This window comes from Zosterops lateralis (genome assembly GCF_965231275.1).
Source record: "Zosterops lateralis genome assembly, chromosome: 37".
Taxonomy (NCBI): domain Eukaryota; kingdom Metazoa; phylum Chordata; class Aves; order Passeriformes; family Zosteropidae; genus Zosterops; species Zosterops lateralis.
Genome location: NC_139797.1, coordinates 160,951 through 179,313, shown reverse-complemented (window position 1 = coordinate 179,313; position 18,363 = coordinate 160,951). Strand labels below are relative to the sequence as shown.

The 18,363-nt window shown below is 59.3% G+C and overlaps 1 protein-coding gene across 1 annotated transcript; it reads left to right on the top strand.

Moving 5' to 3' along the window:
• Positions 1-1,922: 1,922 nt before the first annotated feature.
• On the top strand, positions 1,923-17,317 carry RASIP1 (Ras interacting protein 1; the record flags this gene model as incomplete). The annotated part of the gene is made up of 12 exons (XM_083882109.1): positions 1,923-3,035; positions 3,911-4,524; positions 6,647-7,017; positions 7,799-8,611; positions 9,552-9,589; positions 9,906-10,110; positions 10,529-10,580; positions 13,372-13,481; positions 14,259-14,499; positions 15,027-15,361; positions 16,176-16,395; positions 17,154-17,317. The coding sequence occupies exons 1-12, from the start codon at positions 2,902-2,904 to the stop codon at positions 17,315-17,317; spliced, it is 3,297 nt and encodes a 1,098-aa protein (XP_083738235.1). The 5' UTR covers positions 1,923-2,901.
• Positions 17,318-18,363: the final 1,046 nt, after the last annotated feature.

Genomic DNA, 18,363 nt, shown 5'->3' with positions numbered 1-18,363 from the left:
ATCCCCATCCCTGTCCCCTCTCCCCATCCCTGTCCCCTCTCCCCATCCCCTGTCCCCTGTCCCCATCCCTGTCCCCATCCCTGTCCCCTCTCCCTGTCCCCTGTCACTGTGTCACTCTCATTGTCCCCTGTCCCTGTCCCTGTCCCTGTCCCTGTCCCTGTCCCTTGTCCTCTGTCCCTGTCCCATCCCTGTCCCCTGTCCCTGTCCCTGTCGCCGGTTTCGGGGGTCCCACAGGGAATTTGGGGGGCTCTCGATGGGGTTCGGGCCCGGTTCGGGATCCGGAGGGGACTTGGGGGATTCTGGGGCAGTTTGGGGGCCGGTTTTGGGGTTTTGGGGCAGTTTTGGGGGCAAATTTTAGGGTTTTATGGGGCATTGAGGGATTTGGGTGAATTTTGGGGGCTGTTTTGCTGCTCCAGGGTTGGTTCTGGGTTTCTGGGGGAGTTCAGCGCCGTTTTGGGGCGGTTTTGGGGCCGATTTTAGGGGGCATTGAAGGATTTGGGTGGATTTTGGGGGCTGTTTTGCTGCTCCAGGGGTGTTTTTGGGTTTCTGGGGGAGTTCAGCGCCGGTTTGGGGCGGTTTTGGGGCCGATTTTGGGGTTTTTTTGGGGTTTTTTTGGAGGGGGGGCTTTAGGACCGCGCGGAGCCGCTGAGGGAAGGGGCGTGGCCACAGGAGGGGCGCGGCCTGGAGGAGGAGGAGGCGTGACCCGCTGTGTGGGGCGGGGTTTGTTCCGCTCCGCCCACGGGGCGTGACCAAACACGCGCGCGCTCTGATTGGCTGATTCTCTTCCCGCCCAAAACCTGCCGGCCCCGCCCCGCCTTTTCCTCGCCTTGCTCTGATTGGCTCGTGTCGAGCGAGGCGGGAAAAGCTCGGCCAATGAGAATGCTGAGTGGGGCAGAGGGGGCGGGGCCTGGCTCTGAGGGAGGGGGACCGAGGGAGGCGGCCTGAGGGGTCTGGGGTCACTTTGAGGGGACGGGGGGATTTGGGGTCACCCTGAGGGGTCTGGGGTCACCCCAAAGGGTCTGTGAGGGGTCTGGGGTCACCCTGAGGGGACATGGAGGGGTCTGGGGTCACCATGAGGGGTCTGGGGTCACCCTGAGGGGACATGGAGGGGTCTGGGGTCACCATGAGGGGGCCGCGGGCACCGGGAGGGGCCGGGGGGACTTGGGGTCATCGTGAGGGGTCTGGGGTCACCATAAAGGGTCTGGGGTCACTCTGAGGGGACATGGAGGGGTCTGGGGTGACCCTAAAGGGTCTGGGGTCACCCTGAGGGGACATTGAGGGGTCTGGGGTCACCATGAGGGGGCCGCCGGCACCGGGAGGGGGCGGGGGGATTTGGGGTCATCGTGAGGGGTCTGGGGTCACCCTGAGGGGACATTGAGGGGTCTGGGGTCCCTTGGGGGGACATGGAGGAGTCTGGGGTCCCTTTGGGGGGTCTGGGGTCACCCTTTGGGGGTCCTGAGCACCCCCTGAGGGGTCTGGGGTCACCCTGAGGGGACACGGGGGGATTTGGGGTCACCCTGAGGGGTCTGGGGTCACCCTGAGGGGACATTGAGGGGTCTGGGGTCCCTTTGGGCAGGTCTGGGGTCACCCTGAGGGGTCTGGGGTCCCTTTGGGGGTTTGGGGTCACCCTTTAGGGGGTCTCCTCTCCCCTCTCCCCCCCCCAAACCCCCCCAATTTGGGGTGGGGCAGGTTCTCCCCTTCCCCTCCCCCCTCCCTGTCCCTCCCTCCCCTCCCCCTCCCCTCCCCCCATTTCCCGGCCCCCCCCCCCCCGATTTCCTGACCCGGCTCGGCCCTTCCTGCCCTCCCCCGGGCCGGGAATTCTCCGGGAATTCTCCGGGAATTCTGCAGGAATTCGGGAATTCTCCGGGAGTTCGGGCCCAGCGCCGGGGTACGGGACGGGATTGGGGGGTCCCGGGGGGTCCTGGGGGGGAAAATGGGGGAAAAACGGGGATCTGGGGGGCGGGAAATGGGTGGGGAGAGGGGAAATGGGTGGGAAAGGAGAGAAAAAGGGAAAAAAAAGAGAAAAAATGGTAAAAAATGGGGATTTTTGGGGGGGTCCTGGGGGGGTAAAAGGTGGGAAAAAGGGGATTTTGGGGGTGGAAAAGGGTGGGAAAGGGGAAAAGGGTGGGAAAAGAGAGAAAAAGGGTAAAAAAATGGGAAAAAATGAGAGTTTTGGGGGGTCCTGGGGGGGTAAAAGGTGGGAAAAATGGGATTTTGGGGTGGAAAAGGGGAAATGGGTGGGAAAAGAGAGAAAAGGGTGGAAAAAGGTGAAAAGGTGGAAAAAAAGGGTAAAAAAAAGGGGAAAAAAAGGGGAAAAGGGGGGGGAAATGGGAGTTTTTGGGTTAAAAAGGTGGGAAAAAGGGGAAATGGGTGGAAAAAAAAGGAAAAACGGTAAAAAAAGGGAAAGGGTGGAAAAAGGGGAGTTTTGGTGGGGAAAAGGGAGATTTGGGGTTAAAAAGGGTGGGAAAAAGGAGATTGAGGGAAAAACAGTGGGGAAAGGGGAAATGGGTGGGAAAAGAGAGAAAAAGGTGGAATAAAACGAGGTTTTAGTGAAAAAAAAAGAGGGTTGGAGGGTTCTGGGGGGAGTTCAAGGAGCCCTGGATAAAATGGGTGGGAAAAGGGGGTTCTGGAGGGTGAAAAATCGGGATTTTTTTTGTTGCTGGAGGGTAAAAATTTGGGATTTCTTGGTACTAGAGGAGTAAAAATTCGGGATTTTTTAGTTCTGGAAGGTGAAATTTGGGATTTTTTGGTTCTGGGGGGTAAAAATTTGGGATTTTTTGGTTCTGGGAGGGTAAAAATTTGGGATTTTTGGCCCAGGGGGCGCTGTAGAGACCCTAAACCTCGGGATTTTTCCCCAAAATCCCCCTTTTTAACCCAAAATCCCTTTTTTTTTTGCCCCAGATGCTCCCCGAGGAGCGCAAGGAGGGCTCCCCCCGCTTCGGGAAGCTCCATTTCCCCGTCGGGCTCTGGATCAACTCCCCCAAAAAACGCCTGGCCAAGATGAGCCGCCGCTGGCCCAGCGCCGGGTCTGTCCGGTGAGACCCCAGAGCTGCCCAAAATACCCTAAATTCCCCCCCAAAACTGCCCCAAAATCACCCCAAAATACCCTCAAAAATGCCCTCAAAAATGCCCCCAAAATACCCCCAAAAATGCCCCAAAAATACCCCAAAATGCCCCCCAAAATCCACCCAAAATACTCAAAAAATCCTCCCAAAATCCCTCAAAAATACCCCTAAATTCCCCCAAGACAAAATACCCCAAAAACACTCCAAAAATCCCCCCAAAACTGCCCCAAATCCCCCCTAAAATCCCATTTTCCCCCCAGAATCCAATTTTTTCCCATTCCCCCCCTAAAATCCCATTTTTACCCCTCTAAAATCCCCTTTCTCACCCTAAAAATCCCATTTTCCCCCCTAAAATCCCATTTTCCCCCATTTTTTCCCCATTTCCCCCCCTAAAAATCCCATTTTTCCCCCCCAAACCCCATTTTTACCCCCTAAAATCCCATTTTACCCCCATTTCCCCCCCTAAAAATCCAAATTTTCCCTCCCAAAACCCCATTTTTACCCCCAAACCCCTATTTCCCCCCAACCCCCCATTTTTTCCCCATTTCCCCCCTAAAATCCCATTTTTCCCCCCTAAAACCCCATTTCCCCCCCCAAACCCCCATTTTCTCCCCATTTCCCCCCTAAACCCCCATTTTCCCCCTAAAAACCCCATTTTCCCCCCTAAAAATCCCATTTTTCCCCCCAAAACCCCATTTCCCCCCCTAAAACCCCATTTTCCCCCCTAAAAATCCCATTTTCCCCCCTAAAATCCCATTTTTTTCCCCCATTTTTTCCCCGTTTCCCCCCCTAAAAATCCCATTTTTCTCCCCCAAACCCCCATTTTCCCCCCATTTCCCCCCCAGCTCCACCTCCTCGGACACCCCCAGCCGCGCCAGCGACCCCTGCGACCCCCGCCCGCTGCCCTCGGCGACCCCTCCCAAGGCCAAACCCGCCCGGCACAAGCGCCTGTCGCACCTTTTCCACCGCGCCACCACCTCTGTCACCACCGTCCCCTCCGGCGTCCCCTCCACCAACCGCTGGGGCAGCGAGAAGAAACTCTGCGACCTCCGTCACCCCTCGGGGGGTCTGCAGGGGACCCCAGAGCACGAGAAGCCCCCTCCGTGCATCCTGAAGATCTTCGGCGGGGCCATTTCTCGTGGGGCGAATTATAAAAGCGTCCTGGCCACGCCGCGCTGCAGCGCCCGGCAGCTGGTGCGCGAGGCCCTGGAGCGCTACGGGCTGAACCCCGAGGATTTCGGGCAGTTCGCTCTTTGTGACGTGGTGGGCAAACCCGGCACAGGGGGGGGCGCCTGGCAGGGCGAGCACCTGAGGGAGGTGGGCGACTGGGAGAGGCCCCTGGTGCTGCAGGAGCTCTGGAAACCCAAGGCCGGCTGGTCGCGGAGGTTCGAGATCCGCAGGAGGGACGAGGTGCACCGAGGAGGGGACAACGGAGGGGACGGCGAGGACAGCGGGACAGGTGAGTGACATTGGGACAGGTGGGGACAATGGGGACAGGTGAGTGACACTGGGGACAGTGGGGACAATGGGGACAACGGAGGGGACGGCGAGGACAGCGGGACAGGTGAGTGACAATGGGGACAGTGGGGACAATGGGGACAACGGAGGGGACAGCAAGGACAGCGGGACAGGTGAGTGACATTGGGACAGGTGGGGACACTGGGGACAGGTGAGTGACACTGGGGACAGGTGAGTGACATTGGGGACAGGTGAGTGACACTGGGGACAACGGAGGGGACGGCGAGGACAGCGGGACAGGTGAGTGACATTGGGACAGGTGGGGACAATGGGGACAGGTGAGTGACACTGGGGACAGGTGAGTGACACTGGGGACAGGTGAGTGACACTGGGGACAACGGAGGGGACGGCGAGGACAGCGGGACAGGTGAGTGACACTGGGACAGGTGAGTGACATTGGGGACTGTGGGGACAATGGGGACAACGGAGGGGACGGCGAGGACAGCGGGACAGGTGAGTGAGTTATGGACAGGTGGGGACACTGGGGACAGGTGAGTGACACTGGGACAGGTGGGGACAATGGGGACAGTGGGGACAATGGGGGACAACGGAGGGGACGGCGAGGACAGCGGGGCAGGTGAGTGACATTGGGACAGGTGGGGACACTGGGGACAGGTGAGTGACATTGGGGACAGTGGGGACAATGGGACAGGTGAGTGACATTGGGGACAATGGGACAGGTGAGTTGGGGACAGTGACAGGCAGTGGGGACAATGTCAGGAGCTCTGGGGACAACGGAGGGGACGACGAGGACAACGGGACAGGTGAGTGACATTGGGACAGGTGGGGACAATGGGGACAGGTGAGTGACATTGGGGACAACGGAGGGGACGACGAGGACAGCGGGACAGGTGAGTGAGTTATGGACAGGTGGGGACAGTGGGGACAGGTGAGTGACACTGGGGACAGTGGAGGGGACGACGAGGACAGCGGGACAGGTGAGTGAGTTATGGACAGGTGGGGACAATGGGGACAGTGGGGACAGCGGGACAGGTGAGTGACATTGGGACAGGTGAGCTGGAGATGGTTTGGGGACAATGGGGACAATGGGACAGGTGAGTGACATTGGGGACAATGGGGACAATATGGGACAGGTGAGTGACAATGGGACAGGTGAGTGGGGGACAATGGGGAATAATGAGGACAATGGGACAGGCGAGTGACATTGGGGACAGGTGGGGACAATACGGGACAGGTGAGTGACACCGGGGACAGGTGAGTTGGGGACAGTGGGGCAATAGGGGACAGGTGAGTGACATTGGGGACAATGGGACAGGTGAGTTGGGGACAGTGACAGGCAGTGGGGACAATGTCAGGAGCTCTGGGGACAATGGAGGGGATGACGAGGACAGCGGGACAGGTGAGTGAATTATGGACAGGTGGGGACACTGGGGGACAATGGGGGATAATGGGGACAATGGGACAGGTGAGTGAACTGGGGACAGGTGAGTGACATTGGGGACAGTGGGGACAACACGGGACAGGTGAGTGAATTATGGACAGGTGGGGACACTGGGGGACAATGGGGGACAATGGGGACAATGGGACAGGTGAGTGAACTGGGGACAGGTGAGTGACACTGGGGACAGTGGGGACAACACGGGACAGGTGAGTGAATTATGGACAGGTGGGGACAATGGCACAGGTGAGTTGGGGACAGTATTGGAGACTGTTGGTCAGCTGGGGACAGTGTCAGGGAGTTGGGGACATCCCCCTCCCCAATTCCCCCCTCCTGGTGTCCCCAACGCCCCCCAAACCCCCTCCCCTTTTATTGTCACCCCCAGGACCCCCCAGAATGTCCCCTGGGGGGGGGGATTGGGGACCTCCCCCTCCCAATTCCCCCTCCTGGTGTCCCCAACGCCCCCAAACCCCCTCCCCATTATTTTTTGTCACCCCCAGATCCCCGGGAATGTCCCTTGGGGGGGTCACCCCATTATTGTCACCCCCAGGACCCCCAGAATGTCCCCTGAGGGGGGGTTGGGGACATCCCCCTCCCCAATTCCCCCTCCTGGTGTCCCCAACGCCCCCCAAACCCCCTCCCCATTATTTTTTCCCCTCCCCAGGCCTGGCCCCCCCGTCCCGCCGCCTCCACCGGAACCGCTCCCGGGCGGCCTCGGGGGGTCCCGCGGCCCCCACCCCCCGCGGGGACGCCCCCCGGGACCCCCCCGGGCCCTCCATGCGCCGCAGCATCAGCGACATGAACCTGAGCACGCGGCGGCGGCAGCGCAAAGCGCTCAGCCTGGCGGGGCCCGGAGACCCCGGCGACGGCGCGACCCCCGCCCCGGGACCCCCCGGCGCCTCCTCGGGGACCCCCCCGGACGGCGGGACCCCCCCCGGGGAGGGGGGCGCGGGGCTGGAGTTGTTGTCGCAGTGTCTGATCCGCCCCCCCAGCGACCGCCCCTATTTCGTGTTGGTCAGGGGGTTCGACAGGGAGGTGAGGAAGGGGTTAAACCCCCCAAAATTACCCCAAAATTATCCCCCAAACCCCCCCGGGACCGCCCCTATTTCGTGTTGGTGCGGGGGTACCACAGGGAGGTGAGGAAGGGGTTAAAATACCCCAAATTACCCCAAAATTACCCCAAAAGTGACCGGAAAATCTCCCAAAATTTACCCCAAAAATTACCCCAAAACTGACCAAAAAAAACCCCCCAAAATTTACCCCAAATCCCCCCTGAACCCCCTTTTCACCCCAAATCCTCCCCAAACTCCCCCTTTTCCCCTTAATTCCCCCTTTTTCACCCCAATTGCCCTAAATCCCCCTTTTTTCACCCCAAACTCCCCTTTCCCTCACTTTTCACCCCAATTCTCCCTTTTTTCACCCCAATTCCCCCCTCTAACCCCATTTTTCACCCCTAATTCCCCTTTTTTTTCACCCCAAACCCCCTTTTTCCACCCCAAATCCCCGTTTTTCACCCCAATTTCCCCTTTTTTCACCCCAAACTCCCCCTTTTCACCCCAAACTCCCCCTGTAACCCCCTTTTTCACCCCTAATTCCCCCTTTTCCACCCCAAATTCCCCTTTTTTTCACCCTAAACCCCCGTTTTTCACCCCAAATTCCCCCTTTTCACCCCAATTTCCCCCTCCAACCCCCTTTCCCCCCCTTTTTTCACCCCAAACCCTCCCTAAAACCCCTTTTTCCCCCCAAATCCCCCTTTTTTCACCCCAAATCTCTATTTTTCACCCCGTTTTAACCCTTTTCCCCCCGTCATTTCCAGGATTTCGTGCTGTACATCATGACCCGCCCCCAGCACATCTTCGGCCGCGCCCCCGAGCGAGCCCGGCCCGAGACCCCCCCCCCGACCCCGGACACGCCCCCCGAGGGCCCCCAGCCCCCGAAACCCCCCCAGAGACCCCCGGGACCCCCGAAAGCCGACCCCCTGTGGGTGGTGGACACGTTCCTGAGCGCCCCCGACATCCTCCCCCGGCACTGCCTGGTCCAGGCCGGGCCCGGCCCGGGGGGCGACCCCTCTGGGGACCCCCCCCCCAGCACCGTGCGGCCCTTCCGGGGCGCCCCCGTCACCCTGAACGGGACCCCCGTGCCCCGCCGGGCCCCCCTGAGCCCCGGGGACCTTTTGGGGCTGGGGGAGCACGTCCTGCTGCTCTACAAGGACCCCCGAGTTGGGGAGGGGGCCAGGCCGCCCTGGCTGCCCCCCCCGAGGCCTCTGGGGGGGCTCTTGGGGGTCCTGGGGTGCGCGGGGTGCGGGAGGAGCCCCCGGGAGGTGCGGGAGGTGCTCAGGGGGGCTCTGGAGACCCCCAAGGCCGAGCTCAGGTACCGGGCCCAGGACGAGGAGACGCTGCTCAGGGCCATCCTCGGCCTGCCCGGGGACCCCGGGGACCCTGGGGACAGCCCTGGGGACACGGGGGACACGGGGGACACCCCCGGGGGACCCCCCGAGGAGGATTTGGGGGCGCTGGCCCCCGCTTTCCTCCTGGGGCTGTGCCTGGACCACGCGGCCCGAGAGTTCCCGGCCGGACACCTGCCCGAGCTGCTGGGGAGGGTGGCAGCCCTGCTCAGGGAGACCGTCTGGGTGAGTCTGGGGGCTCTGGGGACAGCTGGGGACATCCTGGGGGCATTGGGGACATTGGGGGTATGGGGGGACACCTCCCCGAGCTGCTGGGGAGGGTGGCGGCCCTGCTCAGGGAGACAGTCTGGGTGAGTCTGGGGGCTTGGGGGACAGCTGGGGGGGCTTTGGGGACATTGGGGGCATTGGGGACACAGGGGGCATGGGGGGACACCTGCCCAAGCTGCTGGGGAGGGTGGCGGCCCTGCTCAGGGAGACGGTCTGGGTGAGTCTGGGGGCTTTGGGGGTGCTTTGGGGACAGCTGGGGACATTGGGGATACCGAGGCCATACTGGGACTGAACTGGGACTGTACTGGGCCACACTGGGCCATACTGGGATCATACTGGGGCCATACTGGGACTGAACTGGGCTGTACTGGGCCACACTGGGCCATACTGGGGCCATACTGGGCCGTACTGGGCCACACTGGGCTGTACTGGGCCATACTGGGCCATACTGGGGCCATACTGGGCCATACTGGGGCCATACTGGGACTGAACTGGGCCGTACTGGGCCGTACTGGGCCACACTGGGCTGTACTGGGCCATACTGGGCTGTACTGGGCCATACTGGGGCCATACTGGGATCATACTGGGGCCATACTGGGCCATACTGGGACTGAACTGGGCTGTACTGGGCCGTACTGGGCCACACTGGGCTGTACTGGGCCATACTGGGCTGTACTGGGCCATACTGGGGCCATACTGGGATCATACTGGGGCCATACTGGGACTGAACTGGGCCGTACTGGGCCGTACTGGGCCACACTGGGCTGTACTGGGCCATACTGGGCTGTACTGGGCCATACTGGGGCCATACTGGGCCATACTGGGGCCATACTGGGACTGAACTGGGCTGTACTGGGCCATACTGGGGCACTGAAGGGTCCCGGGTCTCTCCCCACAGGAAAAGATCAAAGAAATCGGGGACCGGCAGCCAGAGAGGTGAGAGACCCCCAAAAAGACCCCAAAATCCACCCCAAAACACCCCCTGGGACCCCCAAAACCCCCCAAATCCACCCCAAAACTCCCCCTGGGACCCCAAACTTCCCCCTGGGACCCCTCCTCACTTTGGGGTCCCCCTGTAGCCCCCCAGATGAGGAGCCCCCTGCCCTGGATCTGCCCAGAGTGACCACAGCCCCTCCTGAGACTCCCAAATCCCCCCCAAACCCCTTCTGAGACACCCCAAATCCACCCCAAAACCCCCCTGGGACCCCTCCTCACTCTGGGGGACCCCTCCTGACTCTGAGACCCCCCTCAGCCCCCCAGAGGAGGAGCCCCCAGCCCTGGATCTCCCCGGGGTGACGGCGGAGCTGCGGCCGCTGCTGCTCTGGTTGGCCAACGCCGTGGAGCTGCTGAACCTGGCCCAGGGACACCTGCAGGGGCTGGAGAGGGAGCTGGACATCGAGGGTGGGACTGGGGGGCACTGGGGGGCACTGGGGGACACTGGGGGACACTGGGGGGCACTGGGGGACACTGGGGGACACTGGGGGGCACTGGGGGGCACTGGGGGACACTGGGGGGCACTGGGGGACACTGGGGGACACTGGGGGGCACTGGGAGTTACTGGGGGGCACTGGGGGACACTGGGGGGCACTGGGGGGCACTGGGAGTTACTGGGGGGCACTGGGAGTTACTGGGGGGCACTGGGGGACACTGGGGGGCACTGGGGGGCACTGGGGGGCACTGGGAGTTACTGGGGGGCACTGGGGGACACTGGGGGACACTGGGGGGCACTGGGGGGCACTGGGAGTTACTGGGGGGCACTGGGGGACACTGGGGGACACTGGGGGGCACTGGGGGACACTGGGAGTTACTGGGGGATGAGATACTGGGAGGTAATGGGATGTACTGGGAGACACTGGGAGTTACTGGGAGCTGCTGAACCTGGCCCAGGGACACCTGCAGGGGCTGGAGAGGGAGCTGGACATCGAGGGTGGGACTGGGGGGCACTGGGGGGCACTGGGAGTTACTGGGGGGCACTGGGGGACACTGGGGGGCACTGGGAGTTACTGGGGGGCACTAGGGGACACTGGGGGGCACTGAGGGATACTGGGAGAGACTGGGAGTTACTGGGAGACACTGGGAGAGACTGGGAGATGAGATACTGGGGGATAGTGGGGGATACTGGGATGTACTGGGAGACACTGGGACACCTGCAGGGGCTGGAGAGGGAGCTGGACATCGAGGGTGGGACTGGGGGGCACTGGGGGGCACTGGGGGGCACTGGGGGGCACTGGGGGACACTGGGAGACACTGGGGGGCACTGGGGGGCACTGGGAGTTACTGGGGGACACTGGGAGACACTGGGGGGCACTGGGGGACACTGGGAGTCAATGGGAGTTACTGGGAGTTACTGGGAGATGAGATACTGGGGGATACTGGGGAACAATAGGAGATACTGGGAGATACTGGGATGTACTGGGACATGCTGGGACATGCTGGGACATGTTGGGACATGTTGGGACATGTTGGGACATGCTGGGGTGTACTGGGGTGTACTGGGGTGTACTGGGAGATACTGGGAGATACTGGGGGACACTGGGACATACTGGGACATCCTGGGATGTACTGGGGCTGGTTTTGGGACCAAACTGGGATTTTTTGGGGGGATTCCTGATGGATCTCGGGTTTTGGGGTGAATCCCGTGGGGTTTATCCTGGATTTCTGGGGTGCTGACCCGGATTTTGGGGTGAGTCTTGCTGGGTTTAGGGCCGTGCCCAGATTTTAGGGGTTTGTCCTTTATTTTGGGGTGTTGATCTGGATTTTGGGGTGACCCCCGCAGGTTTAGGGCCGTGCCCTGGTTTTGGGTTGACTCCTGTGGGGTTTATTCCAGGTTTTGGGGTTCCAATCCCTGTTTTTAGGGTGCTGATCCATATTTTTGGGGTGCTGATCTGTATTTAGGTCTTCCAATCCCTGTTTTTGGGGTGCTGATCCGTATTTTGGGGTTTATCCTGTATTTTTGGGGTGTCAATCCCATATTTTGGGGTTCCAATCCCCGTTTTTGGGGTCCTGATCTGTATTTTGGGGTGTGTTTTGGGGTTCAGGGCCCTGCCCAGAGCTGGAGAGGGACCTGGAGAGCTGTGACGGGGCCCTGGGGGTGTCAATCCCATATTTTGGGGTCCTGATCTGTATTTTGGGGTGTTTAGGGCCGTGTCCGGAGCTGGAGAAGGACCTGGAGAGCTGTGACGGGCCCCTGGGGGTGCCAATCCCCATTTTTGGGGTGTCAATCCCATATTTTGGGGCACTAATCCATATTTTGGGGTGTTTAGGGCCGTGTCCGGAGCTGGAGAGGGACCTGGAGAGCTGTGACGAGGCCCTGGGGGTGCCAATCCCATATTTGGGGTGTCAATCTCATATTTTGGGGCGTCAATTCTGTATTTTGGGGTTCAGGGCCCTGCCCGGAGCTGGAGAGGGACCTGGAGAGCTGTGACGGGGCCCTGGGGGTGCCAATCCCCACTTTTGGGGTGTCAATCCCCTATTTTGGGGCACTAATCCATATTTTGGGGTGTATTTTGGGGTGTTTTAGGCCCATGTCCGGAGCTGGAGCAGGACCTGGAGAGCTGTGACGAGGCCCTGGGGGTGTCAATCCCCATTTTTGGGGTGTCAATCCCATATTTAGGGGTTCCAATCCCATTTTTTGGGGTCCTGATCTGTATTTTGGGGTGTGTTTTGGGGTTCAGGGCCCTGCCCAGAGCTGGAGAGGGACCTGGAGAGCTGTGACGGGGCCCTGGGGGTGTCAATCCCCATTTTTGGGGTGTCAATTCTGTATTTTGGGGTGTATTTTGGGGTGTTTAGGGCCGTGCCCCGAGCTGGAGAGGGACCTGGAGAGCTGTGACGAGGCCCTGGGGGTGCCAATCCCATATTTAGGGGTGTCAATCCCCTATTTTGGGGCGTCAATTCTGTATTTTGGGGTGTATTTTGGGGTTCAGGGCCGTGTCCGGAGCTGGAGCAGGACCTGGAGAGCTGTGACGGGGCCCTGGGGGTGCCAATCCCCATTTTTGGGGTGTCAATCCCATATTTTGGGGCACTAATCCATATTTTGGGGTCCTGATCTGTATTTTGGGGTGTTTTAGGCCCATGTCCGGAGCTGGAGCAGGACCTGGAGAGCTGTGACGGGGCCCTGGGGGTGTCAATCCTGTATTTTGGGGTCCTGATCTGTATTTTGGGGTGTTTAGGGCCGTGCCCGGAGCTGGAGCAGGACCTGGAGAGCTGTGACGAGGCCCTGGGGGTGTCAATCCCCATATTTTGGGGCACTAATCCATATTTTGGGGTGTATTTTGGGGTGTTTTAGGCCCATGTCCGGAGCTGGAGCAGGACCTGGAGAGCTGTGACGAGGCCCTGGGGGTGTCAATCCCCATTTTTGGGGTCCTGATCTGTATTTTGGGGTGTTTAGGGCCGTGCCCCGAGCTGGAGCAGGACCTGGAGAGCTGTGACGAGGCCCTGGGGGTGTCAATCCCCATATTTTGGGGCACTAATCCATATTTTGGGGTGTATTTTGGGGTGTTTTAGGCCCATGTCCGGAGCTGGAGCAGGACCTGGAGAGCTGTGACGAGGCCCTGGGGGTGTCAATCCCCATTTTTGGGGTCCTGATCTGTATTTTGGGGTGTTTAGGGCCGTGCCCCGAGCTGGAGCAGGACCTGGAGAGCTGTGACGAGGCCCTGGGGGTGTCAATCCCCATATTTTGGGGCACTAATCCATATTTTGGGGTGTATTTTGGGGTTCAGGGCCCTGCCCGGAGCTGGAGCAGGACCTGGAGAGCTGTGACGAGGCCCTGGCGGTGCTGGACGAGGTGATCATGTCCACCTTCCAGCAGAGCGTCTATTACCTGACCAAGGTGAGCCCAGAGCGCACCTGGGCACCCAAAACCTGCCTGGGCACCCTAAAATCCCCCTGGGGAACCCCAAAATTTACCTGGGGAACACAAAAATCCCCCTGGGGAACCCCAAAATTTACCTGGGGAACACAAAAATCCCCCTGGGGAACCCCAGACACACCTGGGGGACCCTCAAAAAAACCCCATATCTCCTTTTAAATCCCCCAATTCCTCCCAAACGTCCCCAAATCCCCCTAAGGACCCCTCAAATCCTCCCCAAATTCCCCCCAAACCCGTCTGGGACCCCCCAAATCCCCCCAAATCCCCCCAAAATCCCCCACGTTAACCCCCAAAATAACCCCAAATACCTCCCAAATAACCCCAAATTCCCCCCAAATCCCCCCCAAACCCCTTTCAGACTTCCCAAATCCCTCTGTGGTCCCCAAAACCCCCCCCAAAATGATCCCAAATCCCCCAAATCCCCCCAAACCCCCCAAATCCCCCCAAATCCCCCCAAAATAACCCAAAAATCCCCCCAAAACCCTTCTGTGACCCCCCAAATCCCCCCCAAATGACCCCCAATCCCCCCAAATCCCCAAATAACCCAAATTTTGCCCCCCAGACCCCCCAAATCCCCCCAAAATAACCCAAATTTCTCCCCCAGACCCTTCTGTGACCCCCCAAATCCCCCCAAATCCCCCCAAATAACCCAAATTCCCCCCAATTTCTCCCCCAGACCCTTCTGTGACCCCCCAAATCCCCCCAAATAACCCAAATTCCCCCCAATTTCTCCCCCAGACCCTTTACTCGGCCCTGCCGGCGCTGCTGGACACGAACCCGTTCCTGGGCCCGGGGGAGCCGCGGGCGGGGCCGGACCTGGGCGGGGTCCCCGAGGGGCTCCGCCCCCCCCTGGCGGTTTTTGGGGCGGTTTTGGGGCTGACCCGGGAGTGTCACCTGCACCCCGACCTGGTGTCGCAGACCTTCGGGTACCTCTTCTTCTTCTCCAACGCGTCCCTCTTCAACACGCTCATGGAGAAGGGTAAATTTGGGGGGGATTTGGGGGGGTTTGGGGAATTTTTTTGGGATTTTTTTGGGGTGTAAATGGGATTTTTGGGGGAGTTTTGGGATTTTTAGGGGTGTAAACTGGATTTTTGAGGATTTTTTGGGGAATTTTTGGGTGTGTAAATTGGATTTTGGGGTGAAAAACCCTTTAAAAATAATTTAAAAATGAAAAAAAAAAAAAAACCAAAAACAAACAAACAAAAAAAACCCCAAAAACAACAACAACAACAACAAAAAAACTAAAAAAAAAATCTGAAAAAATCTGAATAAAAATCAAAAAAAAAATCTGAAAAAAAAAAAATCCGAAAAATATCTGAAAAAAAAAAATTGGAAAAAAATCCGGAAAAAAAATCCAAAAAATTGCGAAAAAAACCCTGAAAAAAATCTGAAAAAAACCCCAAAAAATTCTGAAAAAAAATTTCAGAAAAAATTCCAAAAAAAACCTAAAATAATCAAAAAAAAATCTGTAAAAAATCTAAAAAATATTTATTTTATTCCCCCCAGGCAGCGCGGGCCCGTTTTTCCAGTGGTGGGTCGGGGTCCGGGTCAGAACCAACCTGGACCTGGTGCTGGACGGGCTGGGGGCGCTGGGGCTGGGGGACATCGCCGGGGACTTCTTCAGGAAACTGTCGGCCACGGCCAACCTGCTGTGCACACCTAGAGGGTGTCTGGAACAGGTAACACACCTGGGGACACCTGGGGATACCTGTGATACACCTGAGCACACCTACACACACCTGGGACACCTGGGGGGGCTGGGGGACACACCCGGGGACTTCTTCAGGAAACTGTCGGCGACGGCCAACCTGCTCTGCACGCCCAGGGGGTGCCTGGAACAGGTAACACACCTGAGATACACCTGTGATACACCTGTGATACACCTGGGGACAGCTACACACACACCTGTGACACCTGGGGGGGCTGGGGGACACACCCGGGGACTTCTTCAGGAAACTGTTGGCCACGGCCAACCTGCTCTGCACGCCCAGGGGCTGCCTGGAACAGGTAACACACCTGGGCACACCTGTGACACACCTGTGATACACCTGGGCACACCTGGGGACATGGGGACACACCTGGAGGGACACCTGGGGACATGTGGGGATAGATAGAGACATGTGGGGACACATCTGGACACACACCTGGACACACCTGTAACACCTGGGGACACACCTGGGCACACCTGAGCAAACCAGGGCGGTGCTGTTGGTGCCAGTTCCAGCCCTTTGCTGTCACCTGAGTGTCACCTGTGTCCCCAAGGCCACCTGGGCACACCTGGGAACACCTGAGCACACCTGCAGACACACCTGGGCACACCTGGGCAGTGCTGTCTGTGTCCCCTGAGTGTCCCCTGTGTCACCTGTCCCCCCAGGCCACCTGGTCCCGTCTCCGGGCGGAGTTTCCTGCGCTCTGTGTGTCACCTGAGTGTCACCTGTGTGTCCCCTGTGTCACCTGTGTGTCACCTGTCCCCCCAGGCCACCTGGTCCCGTCTCCGGGCGGAGTTTCCCGCGCTCTGTGTGTCACCTGAGTGTCACCTGTGTCACCTGTGTCACACCTGTCCCCATTGTCCCCAGGCCACCTGGTCCCGTCTCCGGGCGGAGTTTCCCGCGCTCTGTGTGTCACCTGTGTCACACCTGTCCCCATTGTCCCCAGGCCACCTGGTCGCGGCTCCGGGCGGAGTTTCCCGCGCTCTCACCTGCGCAGCTCCATCACGTGCTCCGCCATTACCGCCTGGGGAGGGGCCGGGCCCCGCCCCCCGCCTGGAGCCCCGCCCCCGAGGACAGCGCCGAGGCCGCCTCAGGTCAGGGACACCTGGGGACACCTGGGGGTCACCTGTGTGTGTCATCTGTGTCATCTCCCATATCACCTGGATGTCATCTGTGTGTTACCTGTGTCACCTGTTACCTGTGTGTCACCTGTGTGCCACCTCCTGCATCACCTGTGTTACCTCTGTGTCACCTGTGTCACCTCCTGTGTGTTACCTGGGTCACCTGTTACCTGTGTGTCACCTGTGTGTCACCTGGGTCACCTCTAGGTGTCATCTGCATGTTACCTGTGTCACCTGTGTGTCACCTGTGTGTCACCTGTGTGTGTCATCTGTGTCACCTGTGTCACCTGTGTGTTACCTGAGCATTACCTGTGTGTCACCTGTGTGTCACCTGTGTGTCACCTGTGTGTCACCTGGGTCACCTCTAGGTGTCATCTGCATGTTACCTGTGTCACCTGTGTGTCACCTGTGTGTCACCTGTGTGTGTCATCTGTGTGTCACCTGTGTGTTACCTGTGTCACCTGTGCCACCTGCTGTCACCTCCCTGTCACTGTCTTGTCACCTGTGTGTCACCTGTGTGTCACCTGTGTCACCCCCCGTGTCCCTCTGAACCCCCCCAGTGTCCCCAAATGTCCCCAATAACCCCAAACGTCCCCAATCCCCCCAATGTCCCTGAATGTCCCCAATGTCCCCAATGTCCCCAATGTCCCCAATGACCCCAATGACCCCAATGACCCCAATAACCCCATTAACTCCAATGTCCCCAATAACCCCACTAACCCCATTAACCCCAATGATGTCCCCCATGTCCCCAATGTCCCCAGTGTCCCCAATGTCCCCAATGTCCCCTCTGTCCCCTCCAGGTGACATCTTCGAGAGTTTCTCGGAGCACCCCCCCCTGCTCCTCCCGTCCCGCGGGTTCCGGCTCCGCCCGGGGCTGGTCCTGGGCCCGGGGCTCCTGCGCCCCCTCCTCAAAATGCGCCGCCGCCTCTGGGAGCTCGAGGGGGGCGGCCTGGAGGACCCCTGAGAGACCCCCGGGGTGCCCACCCCAGAGACCCCCAAAAATACCCCAAAATCCACCCCAAAATACCCCAAAAAAACCCAAAAATCCACCTCAAAATACCGCAAAATACCCCAAAAATCCACCCAAAATATCCACCCAAAATGCCCCAAAAAATCCCCAAAATCCACCCCAAAATACCCCAAAATATCCACCCAAAATGCCCCAAAAAATCCCCCAAAATATTCCCGAAATCCACCCCAAAATCCCCCCGAATTATCCCCAAAATATCCACCCCAAACCCCCCAAAAATCCCCCCAAACCCCCCAAAAATCAACCCCAAAAAACCCCCAAATATCCACCCTGAGACCCCCAAAAATCCCCCCAAAATCCCCTCGGGACCCCCCCAACCCCAAAAATCCCAAAAATCCACTTTGGGACCCCCCAAAAATCCCCCAAAATCGACCCCTGGGACCCCCCCAAATTCTCCGAGACCCCTCCCCAATTCCCCGCCCCCCAAAATCCCCCCTGAGGTCAGGAGGGGTCCCCAAAAATTGGGGAGGGGTCTCTGTGTGTGTCCCCTCCCACATAAAGATGAGATTGTGACAACGGAGTGTGACCTTGGTGAAATTTTGGGGGGATTTGGGGGGTCCTGGGGGGATTTGGGGGAATTTTGGGGGGATTTGGGGGGTCCTGGGGGGATTTGGGGGAATTTTGGGGGTCCTGGGGGGATTTTGGGGAGATTTGGGGGGTCCTGGGGGGATTTGGGGGAATTTTGGGGGATTTTGGGGGTCCTGGGGGGATTTTGGGGAGATTTGGGGGGTCCTGGGGGGATTTGGGGGAATTTTGGGGGATTTTGGGGGTCCTGGGGGGATTTTGGGGGCACTTTGGGGGGCTCAGGTGGGATTTTGGGGGTCCTGGAGGTGTCTGGGGAGTATTTTGGGGGGTCCTGGGGAGGATTTTGGGGAGAATTTTGGGGGTCCCGGGTGGATTTTGGGGCGGCAGGTTCCGATTTTAGTGACAAGACCCCCCCCCCAAATTCCCTCTGACCCCCCAAAAACCCTCCCAGGACC